The sequence below is a fragment of the Bubalus kerabau genome, chromosome 1 (assembly GCF_029407905.1).
Source record: "Bubalus kerabau isolate K-KA32 ecotype Philippines breed swamp buffalo chromosome 1, PCC_UOA_SB_1v2, whole genome shotgun sequence".
NCBI lineage: Eukaryota > Metazoa > Chordata > Mammalia > Artiodactyla > Bovidae > Bubalus > Bubalus kerabau.
Genome location: NC_073624.1, coordinates 66,385,692 through 66,411,563, shown reverse-complemented (window position 1 = coordinate 66,411,563; position 25,872 = coordinate 66,385,692). Strand labels below are relative to the sequence as shown.

At 42.5% G+C, this 25,872-nt stretch overlaps 1 protein-coding gene across 4 annotated transcripts in view; it reads left to right on the top strand.

The window, feature by feature from the left end:
- R3HDM2 (R3H domain containing 2) overlaps positions 1-25,872 on the top strand; it is a 163,029-nt gene that overhangs the window by 124,428 nt on the left and 12,729 nt on the right. For all 4 annotated transcript variants that reach the window (XM_055578409.1, XM_055578411.1, XM_055578397.1 and 1 more), the window contains 16 exons: positions 1,449-1,535; positions 2,052-2,178; positions 3,186-3,264; positions 3,914-3,973; positions 4,534-4,674; positions 5,091-5,199; positions 7,934-8,029; positions 10,905-10,936; positions 11,035-11,088; positions 15,653-15,885; positions 18,023-18,192; positions 21,935-21,967; positions 22,768-22,869; positions 24,568-24,810; positions 25,155-25,281; positions 25,509-25,669. In XM_055578409.1, the coding sequence (XP_055434384.1) occupies positions 1,449-1,535; positions 2,052-2,178; positions 3,186-3,264; positions 3,914-3,973; positions 4,534-4,674; positions 5,091-5,199; positions 7,934-8,029; positions 10,905-10,936; positions 11,035-11,088; positions 15,653-15,885; positions 18,023-18,192; positions 21,935-21,967; positions 22,768-22,869; positions 24,568-24,810; positions 25,155-25,281; positions 25,509-25,669 (1,854 nt within the window). The remainder of the gene's footprint in view (positions 1-1,448; positions 1,536-2,051; positions 2,179-3,185; positions 3,265-3,913; positions 3,974-4,533; positions 4,675-5,090; positions 5,200-7,933; positions 8,030-10,904; positions 10,937-11,034; positions 11,089-15,652; positions 15,886-18,022; positions 18,193-21,934; positions 21,968-22,767; positions 22,870-24,567; positions 24,811-25,154; positions 25,282-25,508; positions 25,670-25,872) is intronic.

Sequence of the window (25,872 nt, the reverse complement as noted above, 5' to 3'; positions counted from 1 at the left end):
CATTTGGAAGAATTGTCAACAGAACTAGTAATTAAGGGTATCCACCCTTTTCCCCTAGAAAAATAATGGTAGAATTTGGGAGTGTCCCAGCCAGTGTGTAGCTTGGGTTTGAAGAAGACTATGATGTATGATAAATTGGTTCTGTGGACTGCCTTCCATGGCCTAATCCACAAGTAATGGACTTGACAGTAAAAAGGGTGTTCACGATTTCCTGGCATCCAGTGGCTAATTCTCTACACTTCCAATGCAGGAGGTAAAGCTTCGATACCTGGTCAGGGAACTAGGATCCTGTATGCCGCATGGCACCTCATAAAGGGGGGGAAAAGCAAACCAGAGGGTATTATCTGCTATTTCACTTCCTCCAAACTTTTTGAAATAAGACAGAAAAGTTTAAAAAGTTTCTATTGTTATTGTCTCCATTTTACAGAGGAGAAAACTTGGGCTTAATAGAGTTTGAGTGAGATTGACAAAGGACATTTATTAGTAAGTGGCAAAACTAGGCTTAAAGTCAGTTCTTCAGGATTGGAAATTTTTTCACTGTACTATACAACCTGAAACACACATACTGTGTTTTGTGCTTTTGTGTTTACTGTAAACTTTAATTTTATTATAAGAACTCTCAATAAATGTTTATAGGTAGATTTTTAATGAGTCACTATACTTTTTGACTTTGGAGATCCCTGGAAGAGCAGTGATTATAATTATAAAGTGAATTTCAGATTTTGGGGAGATTCTCCAGGTAGCATAAATAAACCAAGTGGATTAGTTCTTTATTACACTGAACCCCAAGTGTTAGAAAGTTTTCTTTCTCTTTACTTTTTCCTTAGACACTTTTCCCCATTACATTGCCACCTCAGGTTTAGAGTCATTTAGCATTTGTTGTCTACTGTATGCTAAACACTATTTATGTTTACATATTTTATATAATTCTCACAAGAATTTAGGCATTTCTATCCCATTTTCATTGTGAGAAAAAAAGAGGACCCAGAAAGGTCAAGTAGTTTGCTGAGGGTCTCATATCTCATCGTTTGAAACAGAAGTTGAAGCTAGGACTTCTGGCTCTTAAATCTAGTCTTTCTACTAAGCTTTGCTGCTGTGTATTCTCAGTTAACTTCCAAGTCTAATATTGGAGCACTGAGCTAGAGAGAGAGGAGAGCTAAACAAAGTGACTTGCCTATCATCTAGCCAAAAGTAGTTGTTTTGTTGTTATATATCTACTGCTGTAAGCAAGAGAATTATCTTTCAAGTGGATCAGGAATGGATGAGAAGGACCTGTTTGAAGAAGGGAAAAAAAAAACCCTCTTTAATGAAGCAGCAACTAACAGAACCAAAGAGGATGCCCTTTATTCAGCGGAAAGATTTCCAAATGTTCCCCAAGGGAGTGTGTGTGTGTGTGTGTGTATGTGTGTGTGTGTATATATATATATATATTTTTTTTTCCCCCCCAGTCTAATTCCAAGCTGAAATTGGTGCGCAGCCTTGCAGTGTGTGAGGAATCCTCTGCTCCATTTGTTGACGGGCCACTAGAAACCCAGGTAGGTCCTTTATGAGTAAGTATAGCTTTTGAGTTTGGCAGTTGTTTGCTGAGCAGTGGTGTCACAACCATGGCATCAACATTAGACTTGGAAATTGGGGTAGAAAAAGCTTCAAAACAAGTTGTTGCAGTAAAGTGGCATGAATGAGAGCATGAAGTGTAGGTCTTCACACCTGGACCACCCAGGGTGATGCAGACAAGGAGATTCCAGGGCTGGATCATGTTTTCCCAACCACACCTTTCCCTCTGGTGGTTAGAACCATTTCCATTCTAATTCTTATGCCAGAAACAGCCAGCATAACTTGAGCTCTCCAAAGAGTAGGCTGTGATTATTGGCAGAAAGGACTTAGCCTCTACCTTATTGGTAGAACAAAAACTAAAACAATTTAATTAAAATATTCTCTTTTGTAATACAGTGCTGTCACCCTAAGATTTGCCTTCTTTTAGATTTTAAAGGAGCTGCAGGAGAGTTAATTGTTTTCCCTTTTGATTATATTTCTGTTTCCCCTTGTCCAAGGATATAATTCAATTGCACATCAGCTGCCCCTCTGACAAGGAGGAAGAAAAGTCCACAAAGGATGTCTCTGAAAAGGAAGACAAGGACAAAAACAAAGAAAAGGTCCCAAGGAGGATGCTGTCTAGAGGTGAAGACTTTTCCCCCTTGCTCATCTGTCCTAGGGCCTGGCTCTGCAGTGCCCTTTCCTTCCATCTTCCCACTGGCCTTATTGGCCCGACAGTGTACAGTGTCCTGCTGACTTCATCATTGTTTGGGGAGGTGCCTAACTAGGTTACTTTCTTTGCTGCTTTATCCAGCTCTGCTGTAAGGGCTGACAGAGAGCTACTCTGTTAACATTGGGCTGCCAATAGCAGGAGAACATTGTAGTCAATTCTGATTTTATTCTTGCTTTTGGAATAAATAGTGATGGATTATCACTGGTAACAGATTCAATACCATTTATAGTTTAGTTTGGAGATGCTCAGAGTGATTTTTTTTAAATAATTAAATTTGCATGTAATTATTAAGCTCTCTTTGGTTTTAAACTCTTGGGCTGGTAGCAAAAAGACATGGTCCACAGAAATGGAGGGAATTCCCTGGCAGTCCAGTCATTAAGACTCAACTCTTTCACTGTCGTGGGCCCAGGTTCAATCCCTGGTCAAGGAACTAAGATCCCACAAGCCATGTGATATAGCCAAAAACAAATTTTTTTAATGATAATTAAGAGGGAAAAGGCAATCGTAGTATTAAAATTTTATAAGCAAATATAAATATATAAAAATAATCACCATTTGAATATATTTGCTGAGGTTCTGGAAAATTCAGCCCCATCAGACCTTACCTAGAATTTATTTTCTTTAACTAGAATAAAACCTTTGTTTTGGTCTGGTCTTTTGCTAAATACTGATGGCAAGGTGACTATTCAGTGTAATATGAATATAACACTGTGACCCAGATTCCACCTTCTGTCATTATCATGGGAAATTTTGAGAGGCTGGTAAATCAAGGTTACTCTCATTTTAAGCTAAAACTCCTGAAGTTTGATTCTACTTTTCCTCTTATGTCTCCTGATCAGATTGTAGGCTTCTGCTTGGGGTTAAATATCATACAAAGCAGTTTCATTTATTTCAAATTTATTTCATTGTGGTGTTCTAGACTCCAGCCAAGAATATACGGACTCCACTGGAATAGACCTACATGAATTTCTTGTAAATACACTGAAAAAGAACCCAAGGTAATAACATGATTTGATGGAAGGGGGAAAGGGGCCTGGATCAGCAGAATACCCAAGAAGCCAAGTAGCTTCTCAGAATTTTTCTATTATTGTTAGAATCTGGGATGTCCATTTCCCCTACACACCACCATTTCTCTCCAAAGTAGTTTTATATTCTGTGGAGGGATTCAGAATACCCTTATATTGAGATTTCTGCTTTCAGAAGAGTTGAGAAAAATTCTGTGAAAGAATGGAGACAAAGAAATATCAAGGCTTAAGAATACAATTAAAAAGTACAGAAGAGAAAAGAACTGATTTGTAACAAAGCTAAATCATACTTGTTTACAAATTCTATAAATAACCAGATGGAGTGTAGAATTACGATTAGTATAAGTATAAAGTATGTGTTTGTATGACTATGACTGCCAACAGAATTAGGTTTCTGATAAGGGAAACAGAGGACATGATTAGGAGGCTTGATTGTTTTTTTAAAGTAACATAAGACAGGGTAGTGAGGTTGGTAGCCTTTGCATTTTTGATCCACTCTTGGAGTTTGGATTTGTCCCTCCCTTAAGCTTCTATAGTGAGCAGGTTGTGTTTTCAATCCTTGTGTCGGTGTCTATGGGAGGGCTGCCTTTTGTTTTGTTTTGTTTTAATCTTTTTTAAACAGGGACAGAATGATGCTGCTAAAATTAGAACAGGAGATTCTGGACTTTATTAATGACAACAAGTAAGTTACTTGAATGAAATACACCTTAGAGGTGGGAGGGGGTACTGGAAAGAAATTTAGGTAAAATTTAAGGATATCCCTCTTTTATCGTTCCCTTAAAGTCTGAATTTTGAAGTAATAACTCACTAGGAACCAGGAGGAGTTGGGAAGACATAATCACAATGAATCAAAATGTATATGTGTGGAAACTAAATCAAGTTTTTAAATTATCACTTAGACTTGAGTTGAAAAAGATTTATATCTTTTCAAAAGCTAGCCCTTTGTCCTATATTTCACTATTCTTAAGTTTCTCCCTTTTTCTTTGTAGAATATCATCCAGGTGGGTGAGACCTAGGGCTTTTTGTCTAAGGAGCAGTCTTAATGAAGATAGTGGGTCAGAGGGATCTACACAGTACTGTAGATAAAGCTAAGAGAACTTGTTTGGTTACCATTGAGTAAATATCTATCTTCCTTATGATAATGTCTCGTAGGAATTTCTCCACTTTCAACACTTGTAAGAAAAATTACAATGGGCTATTATTTGTTCTTATTTCACTTTTCCCCCCTGGGTTTCCCTGCAGCAACCAGTTCAAGAAGTTCCCTCAGATGACCTCATATCACCGGATGCTATTACACCGGGTAGCTGCCTATTTTGGGATGGACCACAATGTAGATCAAACTGGAAAAGCTGTCATCATCAACAAAACCAGTAACACAAGAATGTAAGGGAGGAAACCACAGATTGGGAAGACTTCCCTAGGATAGCTCTGGGGTGGGAGAGGAAGATGCAGGATTTCTCTTTCTGGAGAGGGAGCAGTGGAGGGAGTGGGTAGGTTATATTATCAAGTTCTACTCTTTTTGAAGCCTTGGAGATGTATTCTAGAGGCATTGGCATTTTGTGAAGACTGGCCCCTGGCTCTCTTCACCTTTAGTGATAGGATAGGAGTAACTGTGGAAGAAGGTAAGTTATAGATGTATAAAGAACAGTCCTTGAGGATTTCGTTAAAACTTTCACAATGCCTGACTCCAGAAATTTCCTGGGTGGGAGTTGTGGAATTTAAGAGAACTGTATAGAAGGTCTGCTTCCTAACAGAAGAGTCTTTCTTCCCTTCCTTCCACATTTCTCTCCCAATCCCAGCCCTGAACAGAGATTCTCAGAACATATAAAGGATGAGAAGAATACAGAATTTCAACAGAGATTCATTCTTAAGAGAGATGATGCCAGTATGGACCGAGATGATAACCAGGTGAAGACTGGAAAGGGTTGGGTCTATACAGAGAGATTGCAGTAAGAGAAACTGGGAGGGGAGAAGAGTTTTTGTGGGATGGAGAAAACTCAAAATATCTTAGTATGGAAGGAAACTCTTGAGCTACACTGAGTTGGCTTTAGCTTAATGTTGAGGATTAAGTACACTTGTTGAGCTAAATGCCACCCTCTTAGCCCCAGAGTGACATGGTGCTGAGGTTTGCTGGGTTTTCTCATTTGGCCTGGAACTCCCTGGTTCTGCCACTGACTTCTAACTCCACTTCATTTTGGGACAAAGCAAGATCCCTCCCTGCTTCAACCTTGATTCAACTGATAGCTCCATTCTTTTTTTCTTTAATAGTTAGGAATTTCTTTGGGAACTACCCAAAGCTACTTTTATCCCACTTGCACTCTTCCTGTCTCAGAGCTAGCCTTGAACTGGGAAAATTGTTATCTGATTTACCCACTTGTAAAGGTGTTTCTGATCCCTTTCTGCAAACCCATTATTCTTTTCCCAACTCCTTCCAGCAAGGTGAGTGAGTCAGTTTGGCTTTTGACGCTTGAAACCTCAGGCAGTATCCCCATTTTGATCCACTCCTGTGGGAATGAGAAGTAAAAAGTCTGCCCCATCCCTTCATTTATGGGCCTGGCTTTTGCCCTGACTTCTAGCGCATCCTTCAGATAGTGATTATTTGGAGTTAGTTTCCTAGCCTCATACAGGGTTAAGATCCAGCCTGCTTCTGCTTGGCCTCCAAAGGAGGTTAGGTAGAGAACCAGGATTACAGTTTAAATAATATGGTGGGGTAAAGCCAATAACATTAGTCTTGCTAATTCATGATAACTCTAATAATATCTTACCTCTAGAGTCAAAATTAGTTTCCTCTCAATATTGTCTGGTCCTGAGACCAGGACTTTTCCTGCTTGCTACTTGAGTATTTGAGGGAGTCCTTTTGAGAAAAGTGCCATTATCTATTGTGGACAAACATGCTGGGTCTGATTGAAAACAATGAAACATACAAAAGACAAATAAAATTTAAAAAACGAGAAAGAGCCTTTCCATCCTGATGCCCTTCTCTCCATTTTCCCAAAACCCCTTTTCTGTGGATCAGGAATTATTCAGGCCTAGAGGCACATTGGGGTGGGATGGAATCTCTCCCTACTGTGAACTTTTCATCTCTCGGCTTCAGGCTTGATCCATAATAGGGTAGGCTCTATGCACTTTCTGTCTGTGATATTAATAATAAACACAGTAATTGCTATTTCATAGAGTGTTTTCCCTCTGCTAGCCTCTGTTCTAAATACATTATATTCATTATATCATTTAATCCTCTCCACAACCCAGTCTAGACGGGGATTATTAGCCCCGTTTTAAATATAAGTAAACTGAGCTAGGAAATGTTAAGTTAGTTGCCAGTGACATTACTTGGAGGTGGCAGAGCTGAGATTCTGCCTGACCTCAAAGCCCATTATGCTCTATCTGTTCTGCCGCTGGTTAACCAGTGCTAGGGGCTAAGGACAATATAGCACTTGAGGTCCTATATCTTCTTGGCATGGGATTGGTAAAAAGGACATTTAGTAGAATTTAGGTTCTTTAGGCTAGTGAGAACTACTAGTCAAAAGTTGATACTCCTGAAATTATGCTTACTTCTGGCAATTGGTGAAGATCAGCCTAGACCAGTGGTCTCCTTGGTTGTTTCATCTGAAACTTTAAAAGCCTCTGGATTGAAGGTCAGAATCTTTTATAACCTGATGACATGCATTTGATGACTTACCTCCCTCAGAACACTTTGCCTTCAAGAGCAGTATGGAAAAAGGACATTCTGTAACATCCTACCCAGGACAGTGCTCACAACTCCCAGGCTAAGAGGGGAAAAGATGGTGGTGGAGAGTGGGGGGTAGGCTTGCAGAGGTGGCGGTCTGCCCAGCCATCCCCTCTGGTCTCCTGACTATGTTTTTCTGAGAATGCAGGGCTCTCTGTCCTCTGTTCTGTCACTGAGCTCGCTTTCCTCGCGGCACTCGTTTGTCTGCCCTTCCCTGTCCGTCCTTCTTTCTGTTCTCCTTTTCCTTCTATTTTCTTCTTCGTGTTGCTGTGTTCTCTTTCTACTGTATATTTCTGTAAGCTCTCACCCTTTCCCTCCCTCCAGTAGCTGTAGTTAAGGTGAGAAAAAATACTTAAGCTCTGAGTTTAGCTTCGCCCTTGGGATTTCACTTGCAAGGCCCTCTTTGCTGAGCTCTGTGTGACTTGGATCTACAGGCCATGGCATCAGTGACTAAAGAAGGGATAAGATCAGGTGCTAGTTCTGTAAAAACTCTTCTAAATTTAGCTCTGGTAAATACCTGTCTCTTCTCCTTTTCTAGCTTCCTCCTATCCCTTGCTTTCCCTCCAAAGCAATGCTGTTTATTCCATGGGCGATTCTCTTCATCCTTACTGACTGGAGAGTACCCTGCTACATAAGGAAGCAACCTAATCCTTATCAAAAGTTACTGTTCTTGATACTCTGGTTGGGGGGGTGGGGAGCTGGTGAGGCCCCAACCATCCAGAAAACCTGATCTCCCAAACTGCATGGTCAGATGTACCCAGTGAAACCTGTCCAACACTGGAAATTTTATTTCTTTTTTTTTTCCATTTTTTTGATGGCAACTATAAACTCTCCCGGTTTCTCTTCCTTGCTGGTGTGCAGTGAGCTTGCAGTACGAGGAGAACTTAACTAGCTTAATTCTGCTCATCGATCTAGATCAGAGTTCCATTGCAGGATGGAAGGAGGAGCAAGTCAATAGAAGAGAGAGAGGAGGAATATCAAAGGGTCCGAGAGAGAATATTTGCCCGAGAGGTAAGTGTAGCTTCTGAGAGTTGTCAGCCCCTAGCTTTTAGCTCTTAATCTTTGGAACTGTGAATGGAATGAACCCTCCATATATGTTTTGTTGTTTTTTTCTGATTTTGTTTTTAACCAACATCAGCCAGCCCCATATTTGATCTCTAAAATTAAATGTAGCTTATTAGGAAGCTGCAGATTTTTATTCATATTATCGTTAATGCATATGGCCTATAAAGAGAACAAATGGAGTGGCTGAATTTGGTAGATTTGATTAGACTGAAAATAGAAATGGTTTTGGCAGGGCTTACGGAAGGGCCCTGGATCTTGCCTGTCAAACCCTCCTCCCGCTTACCCTCTTTCATTTCCACTATCTATTTTAGGCGTCTTTGCTTCTAAGTGGAAGACTTAGTGTCCACACAGCCTATATACATTCATCTTGTTTGGTCTGGCTCATTTTTAGGCTATGTTGGTGATTATCAGAGCACAGATGTGGCATCCATTCTCTGAGCTCCACATTCCACACGCACAGAGGGTACACTCACTATTCCGTACAATCTTGACCTGAATAGGAAGTCTCTTTCTTCCTATATTTCTTACCTTGTTTCTTAGAATAGGCCTGCTCCATGGACCAAAAGGCAACATGAGTTGTTATGGGCAACTTTATTCTTAAGAACTGTTGGCCATATCAGATATACTTGGTATCCCTGTGTCTGGTGGCCTTTGCCTACCAGACTGAACAGAAGTATAGGAGGAATTCAGGATAGGCAAGAGAGAAACAAATCTCCAGAAAATACATGATCCAGATAGTAGCACCATCTTACAGTCAAATTAGCAAACGAAGAAGAGCCAGCCTCCCTTTGTCATCAGAAGATGGCCAATTCTAATGAATACTTAGATGCACACTGCTCCCCTCCCGCTTCCTCACTCTCCCTCATCAAGACAAAAAAAAATAATGCATCTTCTCATCATCACCTAGCTCAGAAAAATATTATCTCTAACTTATAAAAACCAAACTCCTCTGTGAACTTCTTCTATTGTTTTGGAAGACACAGTTGTTCCAAGGAGCCTCACTGTGGTCAGATACACAGCAAACCTTCTGGCCTAAAGTCTGAGGAGAAGGACTCTTCTTATGTTATGTAGCCTTCCATTCTGAGTCAGAAAAACCCATCCTCCCAGTTATCCAACTGTGGCCCAGAGAGGGTTTTTCTAACTTTATCTGAAAATCAGTTGAGTGGAATGCTAGGAGAGTGGTCATTTGTACATGACTACAGCTGGTGAGGACCCTAAATTGTGGACAGGGCAGAATGGTGGAAGTTAATAGCAAACATTCATGTAGTGCTTATTATCTTTCAGACCCTGTCCTTAACACTTTGCACACATAAATTTATTTAATCTTCACACTAGGCCTATGTGATAGGTTACATTATCTTCCTCATTTTAGAAATGAGGGACTGAGGCACGAAGAGGTTAAGTAACCTATGATTACACCACTATTTAGTGAAAGAGCCGATATTTGAATTCAGGCAGTCCTTGGCTCCAGAGTCAACGCTCTTAACCCCTTAAGTAAACCACCTCTCCATAGCTTGCTCTGCTCTGGGCTTTTTAAATTAAGAAGTTCCCGTGACATCATAGCATAGCTACCTGTGATGTGCTCCTCTGCTTCACTGACACATGGAAAATGACTGTTCCACCATGCCAGCCATTAGCAAAGCCATTCTGAAAGCACAAGTAACTTTTCATAGGATATTAGGGCTTATTATGTACAACACTGGAATATATCTCTATTACCATAACAAAGGAAGCTCTTCTCTCCTTTTTCTCTGATATTTAGTCTCTCAAGCCTCTACTAATATGTGTACTCTTTGTTAAATCCTTTTGGATTTATCATTTGCATTTTAGCACTTCCTAACTCTTGCTGTGGTAGAGGCATCAGGAATCGCAAAAGGTCTAGGCAGGGGGAAATGGCCAAAGCCTACTATATGCCAAAGATTTCCCATGTGGAGAGGAAAGAACCTGGCCAATCAAAGGCAACTGATTAAGGGTGGAGTTGTGGGTTGCCGCAGAGGGGAGGAAGAGGCAGTCCAAAAAGAAAGGGAAGTGGCAAGAAGGGTGTTTGGATGGAAATGCTGCTGCTACAGCCTTCTCTGGAGCTGAGCTGTGTTTGGGAAAGCTGCCCCACTCAGGCTCTGCTCCGCACGAAGGCCCCTGTGCTCAGCAGCTGGACACTCTCTGTACCTTTTTCTAAGGCTTGGGAGTCCACCATAATGCTCACTTGACTCAGCTCAGTGGCTTTGTCAGGAAATGATCCCCAAAAGGAATGTTTCAGGCTTTTAATTTTCTCATTTTTTCTAGGCTCTGAAAAGTACCTGCTTCCCCAATTTCTTACTCTCCTTGGGTGTCAGGTCAGAATGTCTTTCATTTTGGCCAGTGTAGAGGACAGAAATGGGATAGAGATTGAGGATGATTTCTAAAAAAAACTAAATTTTTTTCTCTTCTCTCCCTTTTCCCTTTCTTTGAATACTCTTTAGGACCAAGCACACCAGTTATTATGCTCAGCTTACCTATAGAGAGAATAAATTTAGAACTAAAAAGGAATTAATAGTTAGGTTAATACTTTCCTCTTTCTCCTTTCCATACTCCTACCTTCATTGACCTCTCTTTTTAAACACTCTGTGGGAAGGCTAAAAACTCTGAATGCGCTTTCCCATTAAAGGTGAGAAGTCAGATTGGGTGTGTGGGTGTGGGTCATCCTGTCCCTGCTCCCTCTCTCCCTGTTGGGGGGTGAGCTTGGTTTGAGGACCTTGGGTATTCATAGCATCATGGACACCCTTTTTGGTTATGCCATGCTGTTTTCTTATAAGTTATTTTCCGTTTTCTCCCCTTCACCTAGACTGGCCAGAACGGATATCTAAATGACATCAGGTTAGTACCACTTAGCATGTTCCCTGCTTCTCATTGAGCTTTGTCAGTGAGGTTAATATAATCCTGTAATGATGCTTTTCTTTGATGTTAACCAACAGACTCTCCAAAGAAGCCTTTTCTTCTAGCTCTCACAAGAGAAGGCAGATTTTTAGGTACCTCTGTGTGGTCTATATCTCTCCTTGTTTTTGTTTGTTTGTTTTTTTAATTTTATTTTGTTTCGCTGTAATCTTTTCAGCGGAGTAAGTTTGCTCCATGCATGGCTGCTTGTGGAATAAGTCAGTTTGTGGTTTTTGCAACATTGGATATTTTCCCCATTTAAAAAAAATGGGTAGTGCTCAATGACTTTACTTTTATTGTTGCTAATTTCGCTGTAAGTCCTGGATAGGTGATGAAGGGGACCAAATAAGTATGTTTAGGATAGGTACTGCTCTGTTTCAGAAGTTTGCTGAAACTGAGCATTTTTGGAGGATTTCAGCATGTATTTGAAAGTGAAAGTCGCTCAGTCATGTCTGACTCTTTGCGACCCCATGGACTATACAGTCCATGGAATTCTCCACGCCAGAATACTTGAGTGGGTAGCCTTTCCCTTCTCCAGGGGATTTTCCCAACCCAGGAATCGAACCCATGTCTCCTGCATTGCAGGTGAATTCTTTACCAGCTGAGCCACAAGGGAAGCCTATTAAGGTAAAAGAACAGGTGTCTTTTGGCTGCTTTTTCCAAATCTATGGAAAGATGTGAAGAACTTATCCGTCACCCAGCATAGGGGAATGTTTTGTATCCTTAAGAAGGAATAGTACACACACACATTTAAAAAAAAATACGAACACCTCTGTCTGTGTGGTTTTCTCTTTGGGAAATGTAACGTGTAAGATGAGCTCAGAAAGGCCTTAGAATGGACGTAGGGCATGTCCTTTATATAATTGTCCATGACTTACTCTTAATGTTGCTGAAAGCTACTGTACTAACTTCTCCTGTGCCTCATATTCTCCATTTTCCACAAAGCAGTTGTGAGCTTCTCCCTTCATCTCAGTCTCTCAATTCCATCCCAGACAATTACAAAGGCAACGTGAGAGAAGCACTTTAGGACCATATCCTGACACTGACTCATTTTAAGTATATACTTTCCATTTTATCAACAGAAAAACTATAGAGTACAGAAAACCTGACAATTTAATGCTAGGATTCAGGTCTCACTCTTTCCAAAGGGTTTATCTCTTTTCTCAATCCTAAGCTTGATGCTGCTTTTGCTTAGTCGCTTCAGTCGTGTCTAACTGTGCGACGCTATGGACTGCAGACTGCCAGCCTCCTCTATCCATGGGATTCTGTAGGCAAGAGTACTAGAGTGGGTTGTCATGCCCTCCTCCAGGGCATCTTCCCAACCTAGGGACTGAACCCAGGTCTCCTGCACTGCAGGTGGATTCTTTACCATTGAGCCACCAGGGAAGCCCCCTAAGCTTGATATGTGCTCACTAACACACATTAGTTACAACTGTCATCCCCAGTACTTTTACTAAAGTCCTTTACTAAAGTACTTTTACTAGTCCCTTCTCTATCACCCTTTCTAGAGCTAATTAAACCATGTGGAAATTGGGATAGCAAGATTTCAACTCTTCTTGGGAAGGAGAGTTATCTCCCATTCCACATCTCTGAACTCTTTCTCCTAGACCAGCCTGCCCTGAGATCCATCTGAAAGCCCAGGCAAAAGGGCTCTGTGTCGTCAGTGGTAGTCAAGATAGAGTCCCCCTTAAAAAAAATCTTACTCCGCAACCATTCCAGAATACCTTTAATAAACAGAACTTTTAAATTAAAAGTGTGTGTGACAATGTGCAGCACTTTATAGTTGCCACAGTATACTGTATCTCATTGAATTCTCTGAATATCCTGATTTGGTGAGCTGGTTTACATGTAAAAGAACAAAAGCAAGAGAGATTAAGTAGCTAGCCAAGTTTACATGACTGTAAGTGGCAAAACTGGGACTGACTCTGTCCAGTGTTCTTTTCACCACACTACACAAGCTGTCTGTAAATATCACGCCTAATTGATTCACTGATAAGAATGATGCCCTTATTAGTGCCGTGGAGCATCAGACTGCATCAAACTGTGCAGATAATAGCTTGAAGGAGCTAGTGAGTAGGTGCAGCCTTCTCCTGTCCAGACCTCCTTTTAAGCTACTGCTTTCCATACTGAGTTTTGATTAAAGATCTAGGTCATCTAAAATGCAGCTCTGTGGACTCCTCAGGGGGTAGCTTCTTCCTCTATTTGGGTACTAGTCCAGAGCTCAAATGATGAGAAGCTGATTTTCTCTAACTTTTAAACCTTTCTTCCCAGGTGTGTGAAACGAATACTGATATATCAGATTCCATTATCTCCGTTAGCAATAATGTGGATAATAATAATAATAACTATGGCAACTTCTCTGTTCTTTGGAAGATTCTACTCCACTGCGCCACTGATAAATAAGCTACCTGAGGTTTACTGATGCTTATTGCCACCTCTTTCATGGGCCTCTCTACCCAAGACCAATAAACAGGACTTTTCACCAGCACTAAATTTACTTGTAAAAACTAAGTCATCTCCTGTTTGTGCTATCAAGTGTGAATGTCTCTGTCCTTCACCTCCATCTCACCAACACATACACAGTCCAGTCCAGTGCTTAGAATTAGATCTAGTAACTTTCCCTAATTGCCTTATTTTTAGTGAAGTACAAAGATGTGACTAGAGATTAGCTTTAGTTGTAGAGGAATAGAATTGATCTGTCTTCCTAGTCCAGACTCAACTTAGATTCTCCAACTCTCAGGGGTGTAGTGTACTAACCCAGGTTAGAAGATCATCAGACAGTCCACATTTGAGCACTAGGCCATTACTGTCTTGGGGGAACTGGATCAGTACATAAGTGCTGCCAGTTTGGCTCAAGTTTTCCAGGTGTTTGGTTTAAAGTCGCCTCATTTCACTGCCTATCCCTGGTAGAAAAAGAACGTAAATGGCAGAATTGCTCTAATAGAAAGTATAGTGTTTGATTTAGATATAAAAGGCCATTAGGGCTTGTCTTGCAGAATTCAAGTTCTAATGTCTAATGAGCAGCCTCATTCATTGGTGCTGCTGTATTCCCACATCCCACAGACAAACACATCTTTATTGAGTCCAGTCAGTAGATTTGAGCTGTTGGCTCTTATTTCAGGTTGGTTCTGTTCCTGGAGAGTCCCTGAGTTATTCTTATGTCTTGTTTCCCATTCTACTTTGGACATCCCCAAGAGAAAGGGGGTAAAGCATTGGGGAAACATTAATATTTTCCAGTCTTCTATTCTAACAGTATAGAGAGAAGCATTGAGGTTATATGTATCAATACATCTACTTAAGATTCAGAGAATTAGCATGTCCCTAACCATCTAGGCCAATGTGTCTTAGCCCCCCATGATTGACTAAAAACTAAAATAGTGACCCTAGCAGATATTTTGTCTATTTTCCCTACAGTATCTTTGGAATAGATATTCTAATAAAAGTGTTTTCTTTAATATTACCCCCTTAAGAAAAATAACTTTCTTTATTAGAATAACTCTGAGCCTGATGTCTTTGAAGAGCTGTGGGCTTTGGGATAGAGTATTCTGTTTGCTTTGGGTGGGAAAAGGAGGGAACCCAAGCTACCATGATTGTTGCTCAATTGCTCCCCAGCATACATATCAAAATTGTTATAATTATTATCATTTGGTTTTCTTAGGTCATTAGTTATTGGAGTGGTGGGGGATCTGAAAGGAAAATTCCTGATGGTTGATTGCTTATCAATTAAGTGGCAGTAAGAGTCAACACTGAGGGTTTTCAGGCTAACCTCAGATAGCTTGAGGAGCACAGCTGTTTATAATTAAAGTGATTATAGTATTAGGCTAACCCTGATGTTTCCAGAGTAAAATAAGAGGATGAATCCCTTTTCTTAGTAGCCTTGTGCCTTACCTAGGGCAACAGTGTTATTAATATGGAGGCAACTAGGCACAGTCAGCCCCCTCCTGTTTGCCATCCTGAGTCCTAAGGTTATGTTTACCTGATTGTGCTGAGGATGTCAGCCTTTAGAGACCCTGAAATAAATTGTTCTCAGATACTAACACAAGACTTCCACAGAACAGGTTGAGTTGATTCTAGACTATCAGACTGAGTTTTCTCTTTATTAGACTCAGTGCCCCTTTAGTCACTATATTCTTCTTCCCAACCCTGAAAAGTGGCTGTAAGCAACATCTCTTCTGGCTCAGACATGTGTTGTATGGAAGACCTGATGTGAGATTTATCCATGTTGTTGGCTACTCCTGCCTTCTAGCAATAGTAACTTCTTGGAGTCCTTTTGTTTCAAGAACTCTCAGAAGGAACTGGTTCTCCTGTGCTCCCCACTATTTCCTGCATGTGTGGGATCCCTGCGGGGCCAGGGGAAGAGACCGCAGCCAATCTCAGCATCATGTACATGGTTTCCCGTCCACCTCTGGTCTGCTGTATTGAACTAGTTGCCAGCGCACTGTCTTCCAGATTTGCCTCTGTGCTCTTTGTACTGTACTGGATCTTGTTCTGTCTGCTCCCATCAAGTCTTGGTTGGCCAGCCAACTAACACGAAGTCAGTGTCCATTCTCCCCAACCCTCACCCCTTCTCTGTTACTGAAAGAATAGAAATGAACTCTCTCCTAGCCCTTCTGCTGAAGTGGTAGGTGGGAGGTGCTCTGACCACTGTGGTCTCTGCAGGGGGAACCGTGAGGGGCTGAGCCGCACCTCAAGCAGCCGCCAGAGCAGCACAGACAGCGAACTCAAATCCCTGGAGCCGCGGCCTTGGAGCAGCACAGACTCCGATGGCTCTGTCCGGAGCATGCGGCCCCCTGTCACCAAAGCCAGCAGCTTCAGTGGAATCTCCATCCTCACCCGGGGTGACAGCATCGGGAGCAGCAAAGGTGGCAGTGCAGGAAGGATCTCCAGGCCAGGTACCACAGCTTCTCTCCTTCCATCACTGCTTGTGTATCTTCTGCAAAACATCACTGATAGTTATTTTTAACAAAACACTTGTCCCATATTGTGTCCCAGAAACCTAACACAGCCAGATGAGGGGAAGTTTGATTTCTTGGATCCATTGTCCTTTGAGTTCCTTCTCTGATTTCCTTTCTAACCATTTTTCCTAATTGAAAAAAAAAAAAAACTGATTGGGATTAGATTATTACGTGATTTCTGACCAAGGCGGGACAGCCGTGTCAACCCCAGTTCAGGTTGTGTACTAAAATAAGGATGATTCTGAGGCCCCTGAGACTATAAAGAGGGTTTGTAAAGTAGAGGGAACCTTACAGTTTGTATTTTTGTAATTAATTGGTAGCAGCCAATAGGCTTGAAATGTTAAGCATCACTGCTGCAACTGCTTCTCTGGAGCCCAGTCATGGAAAATGAGCATGAGTTCCACCTGCCAGCCTGGGAGCACCCATCAGCTCTCCTGAGCTGCTGTGTAACTTTTCTCCATCGATTTCTGCTGCACTTTTAGCAGAGGGCCATTCAGCTCTTTTTACCCAGTAAGTCGCTATTTCACCATCCTCCTGCCTCTGAAGAATTTCTTGACTTTCATCCACAAAGTTCTGTTGGTCTTGTCCTCAAAAGACATCAGTAGTGGCAAAGACTTTGCCTCTGTTTATGCTTCTCTGTTACCTCTTTTCTAATCCCACTGTCTCTGCCTTTATCCAAGCTGGTTTCCCTGCTTTACCCTCAGCTGACCGCACTGTGCGGCTTGCAGGGATCTTAGTTCCCCAACCCCAGGTTGAACCTGGACCCTCAGCAGTGAACGTGCATTGTCCTAACCACTGGACTGCCAGGTAATTTCCTATTCTCAACCCTGTTTTGAGCCAGTTTACTAATCTAAAACATAGATCTAATCACATCAGTCCTCCCTTAAAAACATTCATGGTTCTACATTTCTTGTGTAATAAAATCCAAATTACTTAATATAGCATAACTTCCTGACTCCAGTTTGCCATCTCAGTCTTACTTTCGAACGTTCATCCTCTCCTGACCCTCCAACCATTTTCTGAGTATGGCATTAGCTTTGTCTCCTCTCAGCCTGAAAAGTCTCTGTTCATCCCTCAAACCTGTCTCTTCTGCCACTTCCTGTTTAAATCCTTCCCTCTAACCCTCCCAAGAGTTATTGTTCCTAATCTTTACTTTCATACAACTTTATTCATGTCACTGATGCATCCTTTATCCTTGAAAGTGAAAGTCGCTCTGTCGTGTCCAATTCTTTGTAACCCCATGATCTATATAGTCCATGGAATTCTCCATGGCCAGAATACTGGAGTGAGTAGCCTTTCCCTTCTCCAAGGGATCTTCAGCACCCAGGGATGGAACCCAGGTCTCCCACATTGCAGGTGGATTCTTTACCAGCCGAGCCACAAGGGAGGCCCTTTATCCTTATCAGATTGTAATCACATGGATATCTATCTCCATTGGAAGATCCTGTACTGTTCAAGGGCAAGGACTATGTTTCCTTTACCTTTGTATCCTCAGGATACAAAGGATTCATTGTACAGTGCCTCACGTAGTACATATTCCGTAAAAGTATTTTGAGTAAATGCATTCATGACTTGGACAGCCTGGAAATGAGGGGAGTAGTTGGATTATGGCTGTGTGGGGGGGTGTGTGCACAGGCATGTACTTGGAGGTTGCCTTCAGCAACTTTTATGAGATGCTGCAAGTTGAGAAGAAATGAAAAGAGAAGACAGGTCTCTTAAGAGACTAGGAATATATACCTTCCCAGGAAGCAAACATTCATTTTTCCAGCTGTCTAATCATGATGGACAGATTCTAGGCACTCCAGGGGTTCATTTTCAAAACCTAACCTTGACAGTCAAGATGGTTATGGACACTGGGGAGTGGAAACTGGCTAAGATGAGGATTCCCATCAATAGGACATCTGAAATACATCTGTGCTCATGCATGGATCTCCTAAGACAGTGGGATATAGACAGAAGGGGAATGACGAGGAAGACAGCAAGGAAAGAGTCAGGCCCTACGACTGGGCCCTCCAGGGGTGGTATGTTCATGGCTTGTGCTTACAACTCTTGCTGGGTCTCCTCTTTGCCTTAGGTATGGTGCTAGGTGCCCCAGAAGTGTGCAACCAGGTCACCTCATCCCAGTCTGTCCGGGGCCTTCTCCCTTGTACTGCCCAACAACAGCAGCAGCAGCAGCAGCAACTTCCTGCTCTCCCACCCACGCCTCAACAACAGCCACCCTTGAATAATCACATGATTTCACAGGTGAGTCAGCACTCAGTGTTGGAGCCCCCCCACCCCAACTCTGATTCAAGCAAGCTCTGGAAGTACAGTCATGTCTCTTGTACTGTGGGTGGCAGGAAAGATCTGTTTTTGGAGACATGCCTCTCCCTCCCCCACTTCTTGTTTGTTAGTTGTGGGAGAGAGGAGTAAGGGCAGAGGTTTGGCCAAAGGGCTCTTAGTAGAGTCAGCCTGGGAGGCTTTTTCTTTTTTTTCCCCCCAGCTTTATATTTCCTTCTCTTCGTTCTGGGAATTGTCAGCAGGATCTTTTACCCTATCCCATATTTCTGCTGTATTCTGTCTCCTTCTACATCCTGTGTAATTTCAAGGTGATTTTACTTCCTACATCCATACATGGAGCTTGAAAAGATCACAGCTCCCACCATAGTCTAGCTGAATGTGTTTATATGACTGTTGAGCCATAAACAAATATTTATATATTGGTGTTTGGGGAAAAGTAAATAATACTTATCAAGACTCATGTACCATAAGCACATGCTCAGTCACTTCAGTTGTGTCTGACTCTTTGTGACCCCAAGGACTATAACTCGCCAGGCTCCACTGTCCATGGGATTCTCCAGGCAAGAATACTGGAGTGGGTAGCCATTTCCTTCTCCAAGGGATCTTCCCCACCCAGGGATCAAACCCGCGTTTCCTGCATTGCAGGTGGATTCTTTACCCACTGAGCCATCTAGGAAGCCCAACCACAAACCCCCCCAGTGTTGTCTTTGTTTCCCATGCCATAAAAGAGCTCTCTTTCTCCTTCTGTTGTGGGGCTGTTGGACATTGGTACAACTAGGGTTTGAGAAAGTTTTGCTTTTGTGGAGACCATGCAAGTGATCAGCACAAGAATCAGATCCTATTTTAAACTGGAACCTCCTATGTGTTTTAGGTTTAAAGTCTCTTTAATACTCTGAGGAGAACTGTGCTGAGATCTTCACTTACTCTTTTCTTCTGTGAATAGAGCCTGCACTTTCTCCTGAAGTATTCTCTGGTAGTTAGGAAGCTAATATGTCTGTACTTTTTTTTTTGCTGCAGTTTAAGTTCTCGTTTCACCTCCCAGACTCTCTTACCTCCATACTCAGTTAGTCCAGCTTGGCCTCAGAGAGATCTCTTCCATAGGTACAAGAAGAAGTCCTAAGCATTGATACCCCAAGGATTGGAAACTAGAGAGGGAACACTCCAGAATGGCTCATCACTACCCCATTCAGTATATTGGAAAATGAAACTAAAATAAAGAACAGTGAAGATCTAGGAAACTCTGTTTTGTAGCTTCACACACATGCCAGTCATTCCAAGTCCTTCATCTCAGTCCCTAATCAGTTTCTCTATAATAGGCCTGACTTTCTTTCTAATTCTACCACCCGCCGTCTTTCTACCACCTCATTAAGTCTCATTCACATCAGCTTACCTCACTCCATACTGAAGCATAGCATGTGTGTGTGCTCTCCCCATCTGTGTCTTAATTTAGACCTGTAAGTGAGTAAACTCTGAACCTCTCCCTCTGGCCATCCCCTGCTGTGTATGTGTATGTGCTTTAGTTTTTTAAGGTCCCAGTATATTTTTTTGAGTTTTCTAAAATGTGTGTATTTTGATACAGTTCTGTTTCCTTGTCTCCCTCTTAGTCTTCCATCTCTCTCATCCATCCATCCATATCTAGAAACAGACAGCAAGAGTGGGAGGGGGATAAAGAGATAAGTAAAGAGAATAACCATTTGGGACTGAAAAACTTTTAGATAGACTGTTCAGGTGACTGGCCCTAAATCCCAAACTTTTACTCAGATTCTTTCCATGCTTCTTGAGTCTTGAGGGTCAGTGGGTCAGTTGTTGGTATTGACTGATCATCTCCAGGCAGTACAGTGCTAGATTAGGTCCTGTAAACTGGGGACAGAGGAACATTGTTTGGTACAGAGATCTCAGAAATTTATTCTTGCACTTAATTGTGATCACAAACTCCAAACTAAAAAAATCTTATGTTGGTTAATTTTGGTGTCTCTGAAGCACTCATGGTAGCTGCTAATATATCAGCACCACCCCACTACATATATCTCCTTTTCTCTTTATCCCTTTCTTCCTCTTCCTATTGCCTTTTTCTTTCTTCCTTTCTCTTTACCCCTGTCTCTCAACACTGGTGGCTCTCCAAACTCAAGTTGTTAAACCCCAGAATACTTACCATTTCATTTCTCAGTGGTATGTAACAGGGAATGAAGGAAGTGACCACACGCACACACCACTGTGCTTACCCTAAAGGTTTTCCTTTTGAAGAAAAACCTTTAGCTTTGTAGCAACAAGCATTTGCCCCAGGCCTGGGGGACAGTTCCGGGTAAACTATGCTCTTTCCCTTCTTGGCAGCCCCTGCTGTTAGAGCAGGCTTCCATATCACATATCAGTAGAACGTTTGAAACCAGGGAGTGATTGTGAGGATTAAAGGACCAGTGGCTACCTTTTGGCCAATTAACTTAGAGTAGATCTTATGAAAAGGAGTCCTCTGAGCCTCTCCCTGGAGTCCAGTCAGCATCCAAGAGCAATGATCTAGCCCAGAAGTCACCAGTAGGTGGCAGTCATGTCCCCTAGGGCCAGTCTTTGGCTTCCCAGTGGTTCTTCAAAGTTCCCTAACTGGAGTTTGAGACTCTCCAAGAAGAGAACTGTGGCTGAGGATAGTGGTAGATTTCACTTAAAAATATCACTGAGAACGCTTGCCTTTATCACTCCCTTCCTCAGTCAGGAGAGGATGAACAGAAGAGCATTGTTTCTTTTCTCTTCACTTTTTTTAAATTAATTAATTTTTTTTATTGAAGGATAATCGCTTTACAGAATTTTTTTGTCTGTCAAACCTCAACATGAATCAGCCATAGGTATACATTTATCCCCTCCCTGTTGAACCTCCATTCCTCTCTTCACTTTTTATTCAAAACTCACAAACATGAGGAAAAACAGGCAGTTATTTTACCACTTCACTGTCCCTAAGGTCTCCCATTGTCCCCCAGAGAATGTAAGGCCTGAAATATGGCAGGCCATCCCTCAAGACGAAGAAATGGATTAGGATCATAGAAAATGGGTCTAAAAGTTACCAGCACAGGTAGCTCATGCTCAGCAGGTTGGCCAGCAGTTATATTTGGAATGTCACCAATTCCAGAAAATAGGTGTGCCAGAGTTGCTGAGAGCTTATTTTCAAGGTTGTGGCAGTATCTCACTCAGGTCACACAGTCGAAAATTGAAAATCGGTAACTTTTTCCAAGATGATTTACATTGTATTCAATTCAGATATCAGGAGTATTCTCCATGTTGGGAGTCTTCTAATTTTTGGACTGTCTGCCTCTCGAGCTGTTAATCCCCTCTGAAAGGGTCTCCCAGGAGATATATGGCAGGTAGATATATATATTGATGCCTTGGTTCCCCCACAACTAACTCTTAATACTCTAAATTTGAAAGGAGGAAGGAGAATTATTCAAACAAGATATTTACATAATTGTTTGACTTCTTCCTTTACCTTTTCCCTACTGCTGGAGTGGAATGGAAAGAACATATGTCAGGCAAAACTAGGTTCCTCTCCCTGCTCTGCCACATTAGCTGTATGATCCTGGGTATGTGATTTAATTTCTCTGAGCCCTATTGTCTTAATTGCAAATACACGTTATCTCCCTATCAGATAATTGTGAGGTTGTAATGAGATAAGTGTATGTAAATGAGCAGTGTATATCAGTGTTATTTCCCCCTCTCTTCATAGGGCTCCAGAAGCTATGACTGGAGAGCTGATGAGGTGATTGAAATGACTGGAGGGGAAGAAGAGAGAAAAAAATAACTCCCTATTAGTTGGTTTAGAACACACCATGTTCCTAATAAACAAGTCCTCCTGCTTGAGGCAAGTGAAGGAACCCAAGGAACAGAAGCTAAAACTAGGCTATTTCTATTTTATTCCTAAATCCCTCCCTGTTTGCTTATGGGAGCATTTTTAATACTGCTCTCTCAGCCTGGGGGAGCACAGAAGAATCATGGAGCAGGAGGAAGTAGCACATGAACTGGCTTATTTTTCCTTCTCTGCCCTCGGGAGGGAGATGATCCTTGTGAATGAGCACTCCTTCAAGAGAGCTGTGGTGTGAAGTCAGGAGCCTGCCTGGGAGAGCCGAGCTAGACCTTGGATGACCTTTCCTACAGAAGCAGGAATCCCTTCTCAAGGCGGGTTATGCTCCCCAGGAATCCTGTGCCCAGGAAAAATGCTTAGGGAAAAAGCTGTGTTTAGAATCAGGCGGCAAACCCTGGCTCTGAGAGTCTTAAGATTGTAAACAGCAGCTACAGAGTTCTGAGTGGCTAATGGGGTTGAGTGTCTGCAGTGAGTCTGTACTGATAGGGTAGATTGCCTGTTTGTCAGAGACCAAGTCCAGGACTTGGTCTCCAGCCTGCTCAGCTGCCTTACTCTTCATGTGAAATTTCTCTTATGATTAACCTTGTTGTTCCTTCCCTTTCCTTCCCCTTCTCTGCCTCACCCACACCCCTACCCCTGCCTCTCCTTATACCTCCCTTTGCTCTTGCCTTTCCACATGTCTCACTGCTGGTCCACAGCCAGTCCCGGCTCTGCAGCCCTCTCCGCAGCCTGTTCAGTTCTCTCCAGGCTCCTGTCCCCAAGTCCTTCTGCCAGTCTCTCCGCCCCAGCAGTACAACATGGTATAAACTCCATTCCAGCTTTTTGTCTTGTTCATGTGTGGCCTGTGTCTATGGGCATGTCTGGGTCAGTCTGTGACAACCTTGCAAAGCAGTTATGCTTTTTAGAGGACCATTGTTAGGAACATATTTCTTCTTTAGGGGCTGGCACAGGCTGAACTATACTTCATTTCTAGTGACCTCCTCACAGTACTTCAGGCATCAAAGATGCCTAAATGTAAGACAGAGAACAGAGTTCCTCTGAGTTTCAGGAGTGGGGAACAAGATCAGATGTTGATCTAACCTGGGCTCCTTGTCCTCTCTGCCATGTGCCTTCTTCATCTCATCTGCTCCCAGGCCATGGTGGAGGAACGCAGTTTATTCTGTACTGTAGAGAATGATTCTCTATAATTCCCTTTAAAAATAAAAACACAGTTGCATATTTCTCTGGTACCACTGGTAAAAGCTTCAGATGTTTCCCTGTTTTACATAAAAAATATCCTCTTCTGTTGTATAGCATGCGCTGTTTAAATTGTTTGTACCCTGACAACAAATCCTTTATAAAGATCTGGTCTGTCTCATAGTTGGTGACTTCTGTCATGGTTATAGGAGCCCTGACTTTTTTCAAATTTTGTGTTAATCACACCTGTCTGCTTTTTCACTAGAATCCCTTCTTTTCTCCCACCTCTTAGCTCCGTACTGAAAAGTTCTAGAATATGAACCTCAAAATAGTAACTGCAATCCAGTGCTCTTGTCATCTGTTCCTTCCCACTAAGTTAGCAAAACAGCTAAGATAAGATCCCTGAAAATTGAGTGAAACCACAGGAAAGTACTATCTTTTGTTTCTACTAGTTTCGTTTGCAGAAGAACTTCTGCTCTGCGTGTGTATGTGTATGTTGATTACTATCCATGGAGCAAAAGAGATGAAGTTAAAGTTAACAGACTAACCTGTCACCATACAAGTGAGAGATGGAACACCCTCACCCTTGCTGGTTGGAGAAGAGGGCTGAGAGAGAAGGCAATTACAGATTAGTCAGTCAGTCTCTCTCCCCAGCTCAGCTGCTCACCCTGGCCTCCTTTCAGAGGTGAGAATTGGAAGTGGTTTCTGAAGAGCAGGAGAACACTAGGCAAGTGTCAGAGAACAGAGGTGGAAATGACTTCAAGAGGGAGTAAGGAGATAAGCAGCAGGAGCTGGGATCCCACCAGTCTTTCCAATGCATAGGCAGAGCTGGGGAGCCACATGCATCTACCGATCAGCCACACAAGGTGTTATCTGGGTCCTTTATTATAAAAATGAGATTTATGACAACATATAGGCCCTTTGCATGGTTGGAGGCATGAGGAAGACAGGAAATGGAAAGACTTAAATAGTCCTGTTTTTTCTATATATAGAAGTTGTATCATTGCTCCCGTCTCCCCAGGACTAATTCTAATAAAGATCATAATCAGAGCGGCCATTGTTACCTCATATGTGGTAGGGAGACTGGCTCTGGAGTTGGGCTTCAAACAGCTTTCGATTCATAGCAATTTGAAATACCACATGACAGAGGCTTAGGGCTAAAAAGTACCTCCCAGGGCACAGAGGTAGGAATATCCCAAATTGGTGTAAGGAAGGAAGGCGGTAGAGAGGGTTACTATTTCTGTCTGTCTGTCTGTGTTGAAGCCAGAGACCTGGGGCTTGATATGACCTCAGTCCTTAGGTCTCCCCCACTCTCTCAACAGGCAGATGATCTCAGCAACCCCTTTGGACAAATGAGCCTTAGTCGCCAAGGTTCTACTGAAGCAGCTGACCCATCCTCAGCTCTGTTCCAGCCCCCACTTATCTCCCAGCACCCTCAGCAGACTAGCTTCATCATGGCTTCTACAGGGCAGCCCCTCCCTACTTCCAACTATTCCACCTCTAGCCATGCACCACCTACTCAGCAAGTCCTGCCACCCCAGGGCTACATGCAGCCCCCTCAACAGGTGAGTGGTTTGGGTTTCCAGTCTAAATCATGAATTCAATTTATCCAGTATTATAAACCTTCTTTTTTCCTCTAGTTTAGACAGACCAGAGGAGATACCTGCCCGCTACCCTCCTCCATTTCCCCACCTTTCTCTTGAGAATTGTCTTTGTAGTCAGAAACATCTATCAAATAACACAAGTCCTTCCTCTTCTGTTTCAAACTTGTACACTAATGCTGCAATTGCAAACCCAAAATATTTCTGTTTACAGACTTCTGGAATCGACTGTGATGTATTTAATAGTTAGGGGATGTTGGGGCTGAATTTGAGGGGCTTTCTCATACATCTGTTTCCTCTCACCATAGATCCAGGTGTCTTACTATTCCCCTGGACAGTACCCCAACTCCAACCAGCAATACCGACCTCTGTCTCACCCAGTGGCGTACAGCCCCCAGCGTGGTCAGCAGCTGCCTCAGCCATCCCAGCAGCCTGGTAAGAGGAACTGTACGGAGGCAGCAAGTAAGGGAAGGACAGCAACTGGGGAAGAATTACTTTCCCTGTTTAAAAAGCGGTGGGGAAGGGGAGTAGTGGCTGGAATGGTTAGGGTCCTAAAAAGGAACCTGTGATCTCCAAAAAAGAAGGAAAATTACTAAGAGAGTGTGACCTCCTAAACATTGTTGAGGCTATGCTGATGTCTTCTCTGCTTTGCCTGTCCCTAGGTTTACAGCCCATGATGCCTAACCAGCAGCAAGCGGCTTACCAAGGCATGATTGGGGTCCAGCAGCCACAGAACCAGGGCCTGCTCAGCAACCAGAGGAGCGGCATGGGGGGCCAGATGCAAGGCCTGGTGGTTCAGTACACTCCACTGCCTTCTTACCAAGTGGGTGCATTCTGAATGGGGAAACCACCCAGTCCTTGGGATGAGGAAAAGGAGGACAGTTCCCACGTCTGTCCTCGAGTCTGACAACTCGAACATTAAAACACTGTTCACTTTATCTCTAGCACTTTTTTTTTTTTTTTTTTTTTTTACCTCTAGCACTTTTAGGTTTTCTTTCTCTGAAAGAAGGTCAAAAGAGTCTGAGA